Source organism: Polyodon spathula, chromosome 4, assembly GCF_017654505.1.
Source record: "Polyodon spathula isolate WHYD16114869_AA chromosome 4, ASM1765450v1, whole genome shotgun sequence".
In the NCBI taxonomy this organism is placed as follows: domain Eukaryota; kingdom Metazoa; phylum Chordata; class Actinopteri; order Acipenseriformes; family Polyodontidae; genus Polyodon; species Polyodon spathula.
In genome coordinates, this window is record NC_054537.1 from 34,398,881 (window position 1) to 34,411,691 (window position 12,811).

Consider the following 12,811-nt stretch of genomic DNA (forward strand, 5'->3'; position numbering starts at 1 on the left):
ACACAAACACACACACAAACACCATTAAAAATGCAGGTACTTACTACTGTGCACAGTCGATGAGCTGGTATTCATTCGACCTCTCAAAACATGCCTTTACTCCTTCATCATCCCACAGCTTCTTCGCATGCTCAAAGAATTCCTGTTTAGGGAAAATAAAACATTATTTGCATCTTGATGCATGCCCATTAAATGAAAACCAAGCGCTTCTGACTTTTATTTTGCCACCTGGGGAAAGAGATGAAGCTAAGGAGCAACAGCTCTGGTTTTTCAATTTTAAAATTATTTAGCTTGAGTATTACATTACTATGACTAGTGCTTGGACAAACAATAAAACAGATATTCTTCACCTTTGACTTTTCTGAAAAAAATAGTAATATCGTAATAAAAACTGAAATAATAATAAAACTATTTAAAATAACCAGGAGTAAAACACACACAGTAGGCTATCCCATGAAAGTACATTATTTATAACATCATTTATGCATGTTTTCTCTTCACATTATGAACAAATACATAATGTGAAGTGGTGTTCATTTGAATAAATACATCAGTAATCAGTGCTGGGACAGGTGTTTTTGGTAACCAGTGGCTAATGGACTCTCCAAACTTAGAAAAAAAAAAAAAAAAAAAAGCAGTGGCACGATATTTTCTCTTACTCAGAATTATCTGCACAAGCATGTAACAGTTAAGTCAATGGATAGTTATATTATTGCAGCATTTTTTGTTTTGTTTCCGAGTGACGATGACACCAAAATATGCCTGAGAGCTGGGATGAGATTTCACAGTAGGTTCCTGGTTATAAAATACGCACTGCACAGTTGTCAGAGAACCTAGCAAACTGTACTGAATGGCCTTGGGAAAGACATAATAATATGAAACACTACTGCTACTTGAAGCAAACCAGGTACTGCTTAAAATATGTTGTTTTGCCAGTGCTTTGATGAGACACAGGATTTGCTCAAGGATACAACGGTTAACCCAGGTGAACTCACCATTTAATGAAAACAATAATAAAACAAAACACTGCTGGCCTGGTTTTAAAGATGCACTTACGCAATTCTCTATGACCATTCTGAATCATCATGCAAGATTTTGACTTTGTCTGGTTGGGTATGTCTACTTCCTTATAAAACAAACCAAAAAAAAAAAAAAAAAGCAATAGAAAACTACAGAATTCATAATGAAACTAGTAACACATTTTGTGTTGTTATCTGCAGTCCCACATACATCATTATCTTAGAATCTGCATGCTAACTCCTGGAGGGAATGACCTACATCTCTTTAAAAATCAACAGGAACTAAGTTTATACCTAATTGTAGTTACATTTATCCATACTGGATAATAAGTTCTACCATCATGAGAACTCTGAAAACAGAGGATCAGTGTTGCACAACTTGAACCTGGAGGTCTACAAATCAAGGGTTTACCACAATCCCAGTACGTTCACCTGTGTGGCAATGACCTCCCTGACTACTTACAGTAGTAATTTTAGTATAAATATACCAAAATATTTCTTTATATCAATAATAAATAAAAAAATACATTGCTGCTACGTACTGTCAATACTAATGGGTCTGCTTGAGATGGGGTTCTTAAAACATGTACAGTGCCTATAGAAAGTCTAACGAATATTTCAATTATGAGCAAATATCCGAACATGAAAATCTTGTCTTCGTCTCATCATTAACGTTATATATACAGTACCAGTAACAGTATACAGTACTTTGCAAGTGTCTGTAACTGCTGGGGCCAAGACCAATCAAACGAGTTGAAGAAACTGGCACTCATGAGGACCGAACAAGGTTAGGCAGGTCAAGGGTGACCTCAGAATCAGAGTATAAGTTAATTCGAGTCACAAGTCTGCGAAACCGGTGATTAACTGCCCCTGAAATACAAGCTCAGCTAAATACTCTTAGAAGTACAGATGTTTCAACATCAACTGTTCAAAGGAGATTGCGTGAAGCTGGTCTAACTGGAAGAATTGATGCAAAGAAACCATTGTTAAGAGTGCAGAATAAGAGGAAGAGACTTGCCTCGGCCAAAAAACACAGAAACTGGACGTTTGAGGAGTGGAAGTCGGTCTTATAGACCGATGAGTGAAAATTTGAAATATTTGGGTCCAACCGCAGAGTGCTTGTAAGACGCAGAGAGGGTGAGCGCATGAGTTCTGCATGTGTGGTTCCCACTGTCAAGCATGGAGGAGGCAGTGTCATGGTCTGGGGTTGCTTTGCTGGAGACAGAGTTGGTGATCTTTACCAAGTCCATGGCAAGCTCAACCAGCATGGCTATCATAGCATACATAGACATGCCATTCCATCAGGATTACGGCTAGTTGGGCAGTCCTTAATTCTTCAGCAACATAATGACACACAACTCAAAGTTGTGCAAGAACTATCTGGCAAAGAAGGAAAGTGAAGGACAACTTAATCTAATGACCTTGGCTGTCCAGTCTACAGACCTCAATCTCATAGAACTTGTATGGGACGAAATGGACAGAAGAGTCAAAGCAAAGCTACCCACAAGTGCCCTACATCTCTGGGAATTGCTGCAGAAGAGCTGGGAAGACATGTCGGGTGATTTCCTGCTGAAACTTGTTAACCGAATGCCTCGTGTTTGTGAGGCTGTTATTAAGGCAAAGGCAAAGGGTGGCTATTTTGAGGAATCCAAGATTTAGAGGCAATTTTCAATTTTCTTGAACATTGCTTTGATACTCCTTATGTTTTGTTTTGTATATTGTAACATATGTTTTCATTTTCAAGTATTTACAGAAAAGTATTTGACGTAAAACATTGTCAGTAATGAAAAAAGCCTAGTTTCCAGCAAGTGTACTCAAACTTTTGACTGGTACTAATATATATATATATATATATATATATATATATATATATATACATATATATATATATATACACATACACACACACACACACACACACACACATGCATAGAAAGTCTACACCCCCTTGAACTTTTTCATATTTTGTTGTGTCAGTGCCTCAGAGTTTCATGCATTTAAATGAGGATTTTTTTCCACTTATCTACACACCATACTCCACACTGTTAAGAGGAAAAAAGTTTTTATTGAGAATATATATATATATATATATATATATATATATATATATATATATATATATATATATATATATATATATTATTAAAAATACAAAACTGAAAGATCATAATTGGATAAGTCTCCACCCCCTTGAGTTAATACTTGGTGGATGCACCTTTGGCAGCAATTACAGCTGTGAGTCTGTTGGGATAGGTCTCTACCAACTTCGCACACCTAGATTTGGCAATATTTGACCAGTCTTCTTTACAAAACTGTTCAAGCTCTGTCAAGTTCCTTGGAGAGCGTTGATAGAGAGCAATCTTCAAGTCATGCCACAAATTTTCGATTGGGATTAGGTCAGGGCTCTGACTGGGCCACTCAAGGACATTTACCTTTTTGTTCCTTAGCCACTCCAGTGTAGCTTTGTCTGTGCGCTTTGGGTGTTTGTCATGGTAAAAGGTGAACTTCCATCCCAGTTTCAGCTTTCTTGCAGAGGGCACTAGATTTTCCTCAAGGACTTCTCTATACTTTGCTCCATTCATTTTCCCTTCTATTTTGACAAGTGCCCCAGTCCCTGCTGATGAGGAACAGCCCAATAACATGATGCTGCCACCACCATGCTTCACAGTAGGGATGGTGTTCTTTGGGTGATGCGCTGTGTTGGGTTTGCGCCAAACATAACGCTTCGCATTTAGGCCAAAAAGTTCCATTTTCGTTTCGTCAGACCACAAAACTTTTTGCCACATGGCTACAGAATCTCCCGAGTGTTTTTTTGCTCTATAACAAGGTAATCTGACTAGTAAGAACAGAGGAATATACAAACTTAATTGCAAACCATGTTCTACTGAACATATCCATATTGTATATGCTGTGGATAACAATTCTGTTAATTCATACTTTTGGCCAGTTATAGACTACAGTACATTATTGAAAATGCATTTCATTTTAAGGTGTCAATTTTTACAGTGTCCTTAAAAAGTGTACAGTAGTTAACCTCGACTCCCAAAGGACATCCTATGTTTTGTAGTTAATTTATTGGAGTAAAGTAACTCCTACACTACTTATTCTTTACTCCTGGAACATTTTTCTATTTTAACATGTTGCACATTGTAAGATCTTGCTGTAAATAAAGGCAAACACACAGGGCCCATAGCAATATAATGGCTTTTATTACTTTTTGAGAAATGAACAAATATCCAAACGAATATTTAAATTATGAGCAAATATCTAAACATGAAAATCCTGTGTTCGTCTAAGCATTAATATATACAAAAACAACTTTGTCCCAGAGTTCTTTTGAAAGCGCCTTGGTGCTCATGGTTGAGTCTTTGCTTTGAAATGCACTACCCAGCAGAGGGAACCTACAAGAACTGCTGAATTTATCCTGAAATCATGTGACTCACTAACTTGGCCACTTAACTTGGTGTGTGATTTTGAAGGTAATTGGTTACACCTGAGCTAATTTAGGATTGCTATTACAAGGGGGGTGGGGTGGACACTTATCCAACCAAGCTATTTCAGTTTTTATTTTTAATTACATTTTTTTAAAATTTCTAGAATATTTTTTTCACTTGGAAGTTGAGGGGTAGGATGTGTAGATAAATGAAAAAAAAAAAAAAAAAAAAAACTACTTTTAAAATGCATTTTAATTCCAGGCTATAATGCAACAAACGGTGAAAATTTAGAAAGGGGGTGTAGACTTTCTATAGGCACTGTGTGTGTGTGTGTGTGTATATGTGTGTATATATATATGAACTACGCATCTGCAATTTTTGTAGCTGCTGACAGTATATGCAACTGTTACCTCGTGTAGCAAATGAATGTATCACTTTCTAACGCAACTTCCTGCATTCACTGAGTCACAAGCTTGTTTTAATGTACATATAAAAAAAAACACCGGAAATTGAGGACGAGGGAAGCAATCTGAGAAATAAATTAAATGAGTGGTGAATGTACAGGATATTACTTGCCACTGGGTGTTACTGGTGTGCTGTGATATGTACATTAAACAGGATTGGTGACACAGTCGATAGGATTTGTAGCATTTTGGTTAAATATGACAGCGTCAAGAACAGACTGTACACATTACTTCCAGAAGTGGTGTTCACTGAATTTCCTTTTGGCATAGTCTTGAGATATTAAACCTGGCTGAACAAACCCATATAACGTGGAGCTGAAATCGATCATTCACACTACAGGTTCACAAGTCAAGCTACAAATACAGCATTTTTATGTTTCACATTAAGTTCTGTTACTATATGCAGCTAGCCTCCAAAAACATATTGAAATAATGATATACTGTATTCCTATGTCCCTGGCAACACTGTAGCACATATTTTATATTGCTGAAAATGAAAAGTACCAAAAACTTTTTTTTTAATTAATTTATTTTTTTATTTAATTCCAACCAATTAAGAAATATTCAATGCAGTGTGCTACTTTTTTGTGGAGTGAAAAGGCTGGGACAGTCAGATTACATTTTGTTTCCCTGAACAGTGAAGAATGAACACATATTAGAAAGGTGTGCATTTACATGAATGCTAGATGCATATTTTTTTTAATAATGCTGGACAAAGACAAATGTGCCTTCATAATGTGTACGTTTAGTATTTGTTTCACATTAAAAAGTTGTTTCAGTTAATGGCGGCTTTGAAGGCGATACTTGGTATCGCATTAAAGGGAGCTGTAATATACAGTCACATGCAATTTCCAACACCACCACTGATACAAGGCCCATCTCTTCAATGTGACAATTTATTTGATTATCAGTTTTCTTTTTTTTCTTGCATGCCAAAGTCTCTCTCTCTCTCAGTCTGTCTTGATTGTGCAGTTATACAGTGCTGACAAAAAACAAAGCGAATAAGACAAGCTACAGTAATGTAAAACAGTTCATCATTAAACAGTTTTAGATACTGCAATGTATTTTTTTTTAATCTGTAATCTTTAGTTGCTTTTGTGCATTTTCAATTGCAAGTTAACTGTGACATTAGGTCCTTTCAGCTATGTATTTCTGACATTGTGATAAAGGGGAGAAATGCAGACTACATACATATCTTATAATTATATATCACATGGTTAAAGCTGTTTATTCTGTTGTTTAGTAGTAGCACAACGTTTGATTGTGTTGAAATGGGTTTTTGGAAGAACTGCGTAACCGAATTTTGAGAGTTGTTTGCGGACCACCTGGAGTCTGGGAACCACTGCTCTACACCAACTAAAAGAAACTGATTCACCACCCTTTCTCAAGAGAACATTAAAACAAAAAGATTCAAATTCAAATACTTTAACAGCCCCTCCTGGCAGAATAGTGGCTCTTGGTACACAAGTTAATCAAATAACCAGTTTTTATTTGAACCTGTCCTGGTTATAGTCTAATAAAGCAGAGCCAAAGAAACAGTGCCTCCACAACCCTGCTTTATGTTGCTGTTCAGCAGGGTTGGGCGAAATAACGGTATTTTTTAATAACGATAAAAATACCGTCGCAAAAAAACGACAGTGTTTTTTTGGTCAACCTTATCTTGTGCATAGCACAAATTGAAAGTGTTAAGCTTTGGACTGATCCATTTGAACTTCACAGGGAGGTCAATAGGTACGCAGTACAGATTCATATTTGTATTACAATATATATTTCAATTTTTTATCACAGAACACCTATTTTATTGAATGTCAAGTAAACCATTTAATCAATCAGGCATCACGGTAAACTTTTAAAAAGGTTAATTTAAATTATGTTCGAAGTACCCAATGTATAGTCTCCAGTGTTTCGGCCAGTGTAAGCCATTTACCTTATTTTATTAACAATATGAATGCACCCATTTTTGTGTTACAGTATGTTTAACTAGCGTTACTATTACATTGTAGTAAAGCAGTCTATAGACCAAGTGCCTTGTTTTTGTTTCGCTGTAAACTTGCCCAAGGGTGCGGCGCGTTACACTAGCTACATTAAAAATGACTTACACACACATATATGTGTGTGTGTGTGTGTGTGTGTGTATGTGTGTGTGTATATATATATATATATATATATATATTATACATAAAACAAACACACACACGAAAGAGTAAGTAACTTACTATGATAAAATATTTGTATTTTTTTCTTTTTTCTCAGCTGTGGCCTTAATATGTGAAAAACCTTAAAGGAAATCCTGTTATGTTTTGAAAATGATTTAAACGTACAATATTAGAAGTGTTTTGGGCCTATATTACTATATAAAAGCAGATAATATTGTTCATATTTTAGAATATACAGTGCCTTGCAAAAGTATTCAGACCCCTGACCAATTCTCTCATATTACTGAATTACAAATGGTACATTGAAATTTCTTTCTGTTCGATATTTTTTTCAATTTTCAAACAGTGAAACTCAAAATCAATTATTGTAAAGTGACATTGGTTTTATGTTGGGAAATATTTTTAAGAAAAATAAAAAACCGAAATATCTTGTTTGCATAAGTATTGAACCCCCACACATTAATATTTGGTAGAGCCACCTTTCGCTGCAATAACAGCTTTAAGTCTTTTGGGGTAAGTGTATACCAGCTTTGCACACAGTGTCGAAGTGATTTGGCAGAATTTGTCCAGGTTGTTCAGGTTGGTTGGATGACTCAATTTTCAAATAGTGCCACAGATTCTCAATGGGATTGAGATCAGGACTTGGCCACTGTAGGACATTCACCTTTTTGTTCTTGAGCCACTCCAGTGTTGCTTTGGCCTTGTGCTTGGGATCATTGTCCTGCTGAAAGGTGAATCCCCTCCCAAGGTTCAGTTTTGTAGTGGACTGAAGCAGATTCTCTTGCAGTATTTTCCTGTATTTTGCTCCATCCATTCTTCATTCAATTGTAACAAGATGCCCAGTACCTGCTGATGAGAAGCATCCCCACAGCATGATGCTGCCACCACCATACTTCACTGTAGGGATGGTGTGTCTTGAGGCATGGGCAGTGTTAGGTTTGAGCCACACATAGCGCTTTGAGTCTTGGCCAAAAAGCTCTATCTTGGTCTCATCTGACCACAAAACCTTTTCCCACATCGCAGCTGGGTCACTCTCATGCTTTCTGGCAAACTCCAGACGTGCTTTCAGATGGTACTTTTTGAGTAACGGCTTCTTTCTTGCCACCCTCCCATACAGGCCAGTGTTATGCAGAGCTCTTGATGTGGTTGACTGGTGCACCATTACTCCACTCCCAGCCACTGAATTCTGTAGCTCCTTCAAAGTGATTGTTGGCCTCTCTGTGGCTTCTCTCACAAGTCTCCTTCTTGTTTGAGCGCTGAGTTTTGAGGGACGGCCTTTTCTTGGCAGTGCCTGATTGGTGTGATGCAGCTTCCACTTCCTGATTATTGATCCAACTGTGCTCACTGGGATATCCAAACACTTGGATATTATGTTGTACCCTTTCCCTAATCTATGCATTTGTATTACTTTATCTCTAACTTCTGTAGAATGCTCTCTGGTCTTCATTTTCCTTCAGATTCATAGCCTTACCAGTGATCCTTCAACAGTGGGGTTTTTATCCAGAAAATGTAACAGCAACTTTAATGGTTCACAGGTGGAGGCCAAAGGTAAGGTAATTGTGTCCTCGTTAGGGCAATTTCTTTCATCGGTGCAAACTGGGAGCTTCCACAGCACAGGGGTTGAATACTTATGCAAGCAAGATATTTCAGTTTTTTATTTTTCTTAAAAATATTTCCCCCAACATAAAACCAATGTCACCTTACAATAATTGATTTTTAGTTTAAGTGTTTTCAGTAATATGAGAGAATCGGTCAGGGGTCTGAATACTTTTGCAAGGCACTGTATATCATATCGTCTTGAACTAAAATAATATGTTGTATGATATATTTGAGGTTTATCGTCCACCCAGTTCAACAGTCACCACAGAAACCAACTCTTCTCCACTGTCAACTGTCACAATTTTTCTTCCCTATCACACTTATCTGACTGCACCTTTGCTAAACGGCAGCGAGACAGGCTTTTCTGGATAACTGGAATTTCTTTTTTGTTTCTAATTATTTCAGATGTGCAGATCTCAAATTGTAACTCATTGTTCTGAAAGCACTGTGCAGCCCAGTTTACTGTAATGTCTGTTTAAAACATCAACGATAAAAATAAAGGGTGTTGTTGCCAGTTTTCAAAGTAATGAAAGTGAAGTTTCCATAAATCAGCAAAGGGCTCCTCATTCACTGAAGTACTAACTAATTGTGAGAAGAAGTGACATATAGTAGTCTATATAGTCATACAGTAAAGCACACATCTGCCCATACTTGAATTACAATCACAGGATTGTAACGATAGGAACTGCAATAAGATAATACTGCTATCTAGTTATGCATCAAGTCCAGTCATGTTTTTACAGTATATATCAGTAATTTCATTCGTCCTTTTGTGTTTATGGGCTTCAAAAGCAGAGTGACTAAAAAGTAGGTCAAACCGGAAACAACATGCTGCATCACAGTTCTTATATAAAAAGCATTCTGCCAACTAAAAATGATTCACTGCACTGTAGACCCGAGTACTTGCCCAGAATTTTCTATAAATTATTTCAAAACTACAGTTTGTTATTGTTATTTTTCTGCCCCTCCAATCTCTATCCCTGCTGCCCTTCTTGGCAATGGCACCTGTCATTCTCTTCCAAGCTCTTACTAAAGGGAGCCAAAGTTGTTTGGAGTATCTCAGTGCTTCATAGTACAAAAACTCAGGGACGTCATCAGGGAGAAGTCAGACAGGCTTGAGATATAAAAATAAACTAATGACCATTAGATCCATTTAATTTGCAAGCAGCTCTTTCATCAAAGGCTTCATTAGCACCCAGGCAATGGCAGAAGAGTCATTAAAACTATTTAAAAATGGTCACTTTAGCACCCAAAAGTTTGCTTAATGACACCACTTTGTGCCCAAACTAGCCATGCTTTGTGCATCTGCACTGACACCAGGTTCATTAGATGGAGAGCCTAAGGGAGCATATACCCCCAAATGGGTATTTTGTGTGTGTGTGTGTGCATTTGTTAATCAAACAATTATCTCTGTAATTAGCAAAACGCTTGGATACGTGCATAAACATGCTTGCTCCAAAAACAGTATGTTGGCTGGCACTAGGGTAAACACCCTGCTCCCCAGGTCCACCAGATCTCTTCAAAATGTCAGCTCAGATGATCTAACATCGGCCTGACAAAGCCACTGCAAGTGCTTCATAAACAGGCTCCTTGTTAGATAGACTGATGTCAGAATGCGCCTTTGTACATTGTCCCCCCCACACCCACAGGTACACCGTATTAAATTATCCTCATGGGGAGACCGTCCCAACTACAGAGCTTCTAAACCTGTAATGGAGCTCCGATCTTTGGTTCAGCCAAAACAAACGTGAGGGACAGTATGTATTTAACACGTCTTAAAACAAAACATCAACGGAAATCATTTTATATTCTTTTTATTTTAATCCACGCTACAGAAAAAACGTCTCCCTACGTTTTTGGTCAATAAGCTAAGCTTCTGTTACCTTAACATTAAAATAAACAAGGTCTGTAATATATAGTAAGTGTAATGACGACACTACAATTGTAAGCTAAATACACAGAACCCTGATATGATACCCTACAGCTGGGGAGGCACTATTTTGCAGGTTAACCTATACCGATCAGACTGCAATAGTAACAAGACACCCTCTGTCCGTAGTACCAATCAATCCCACAAAAGGCCAGGTTTACCAAACTTTTGCTCAAGTTAAAAAGTTTGCTTCTGAAAAAACTAAACACCAAATAACAGAACACTACTGCAGTTTTTCCCAGGGAACAGACTTCTGTTTGTGGTTCTTACGCGTCAGTGTGGAGCGAACTTTTTCAGAGGCATAACCAAGGTGGCCAGACAATTACAGTGTTTTTGCAGCATGCAGGACATACCTGAAGTGCCATGCACTGAGCTTCAAACTGCTTCAGGTACACAAGGCTTCTGACCGGGAAACAGGCTATGAACATCAGGCCCAGTAGCATCCACCCAACACTCTTCGCATACAAACAAGCTTGAAAACCGACTTTTCACATATGGGCAATTAGTTGTTTTACATGTTGAACAATAATAAGCAATAATTTATTTATTACTGCATCATCAATCTGGAAAAATGTATTCATGCCTCCCACACAATATATAACCACAGAAAGACAAGAGAACACATGGGGAGAGATATCCCCGTTTTGGGTAGTTACTAGTGGTAAACTGGTCCAGTAAACGACACCTACTGTATTGTGGAGTTGTACTGGCATGTGACACTTTGGTCCCTCCACTGTGCAAACTTAGCACTGCTTACATGCATTCCAAATCCTTTATTAAAAATTAAAAAAATATTTGCATTTCTGAACTCAGCGGGCCCGAAAACCCCCAGGTGAATTTTTCTAGCAAAATCTGAGACAGTCGGGCAACAAAATGCCCCTTTTCTGGTTGAGTTGGCGTGGAATGACCCAATATATTCCAAGCCCCAAAGTTTATGCAGTCATATTGTTCTTGCTGAACTTCAAAAATTTTAAAGCAGCGAGTTTGTTATAGATGTCAATAGGATTTCCTGTAGAAGCATCATATATATGTTTCTACATATATATATTATATATAATGTGCCGGAGTTAACAAGTATGCCAGTAACATGTCTGCCACAGAAGAAAATTCAGTAGTCATGAGAATCATAAAGAAGCAGATCACCATGACCTACATCCACAACATGTGAAACTGTCATTTTCCCAGATCCTGACCTCAAAGAACATCCTTACAACGGTTCTGTAAGGGCTTCTGTCAAGCAGACCTATCAAGACATGCTGTGGAAGTTCTCTAGACACTCAAGCTACTGAATTATACAAAACAAACACAATCAAAAGACCTACTGTAACAACAGGGGTACTCTGACTCACCAGGATATGAAAACTGAACTGATGCCTGCAGTCTAAAGATATACCACAATATGAAAATACCTATTGCCTCTGGGAGTTCATGAACACTGTACTGGATGTTACAGTAATGGTACAAGAGTGGGCCATTAATGTTAGGGAATATTTTACATAATAGCTAAAGATAGTACACAAAGAAGCAAATACTGTACCATGTATTCATTTAACAAAACACGATGGCAGAATAAGGCAAGCACGGCAATACTGTATAACAGTTATATTAAAAGTTTCAAGTTTGACACAGCAGGCTGTTATATAAACCATGCACGCAATTAACCAGCTGAATCATTAATGTGGAAATGATATGACCACTTATTTGTAGAAAATATATTACAGTATGAGCGGTGCATGAATGTTTTATTTTCTTGTGAATTTGAAAGAAATGCTGTATTTCATGTTATTGTCAGTATTCTTATAAACCAATAATGGTTTTAACCAAAACCTGAATCTCTGCTAACATCCCTCCAGCCCTGGTTTCTCTCTCCACTGGTTACTGGTGAGTTGGGGTCTGCTTAAAATCGCGGTAAATTTATGTATTTTTCCCTGGCAGGTTATGGAATAAAATTAGGATTTCGCTGACATTTCACAGACCTGTTTAAACATTAAATAAACCTAAGTACACAATATTTCAAAGAACTATAAAGGTCTAAAAATAGTGGTACTTGCTTCCTTACTAAAGCAGAGTGCTGGAATTTGTTAAAGGCAAGCATGCAACATCACCCAGCAGTTGCTGTCGACATTCTCTGTCTCTGTGGTGTGAAGACTTGCCCATACATTGAGACTGCATGCTCTGCATCCCCTGAATTGGTTAGAAGTGTAAGGCA

At 37.5% G+C, this 12,811-nt stretch overlaps 1 protein-coding gene across 2 annotated transcripts in view; it reads right to left on the reverse strand.

The window, feature by feature from the left end:
- The window catches only part of gnal (guanine nucleotide binding protein (G protein), alpha activating activity polypeptide, olfactory type), a 149,978-nt gene that overhangs the window by 47,719 nt on the left and 89,448 nt on the right, over nt 1-12,811 (reverse strand). For both annotated transcript variants that reach the window (XM_041247756.1, XM_041247757.1), the window contains exon 5: nt 45-142. In XM_041247756.1, coding sequence (XP_041103690.1) covers nt 45-142 — 98 coding nt within the window. The remainder of the gene's footprint in view (nt 1-44; nt 143-12,811) is intronic.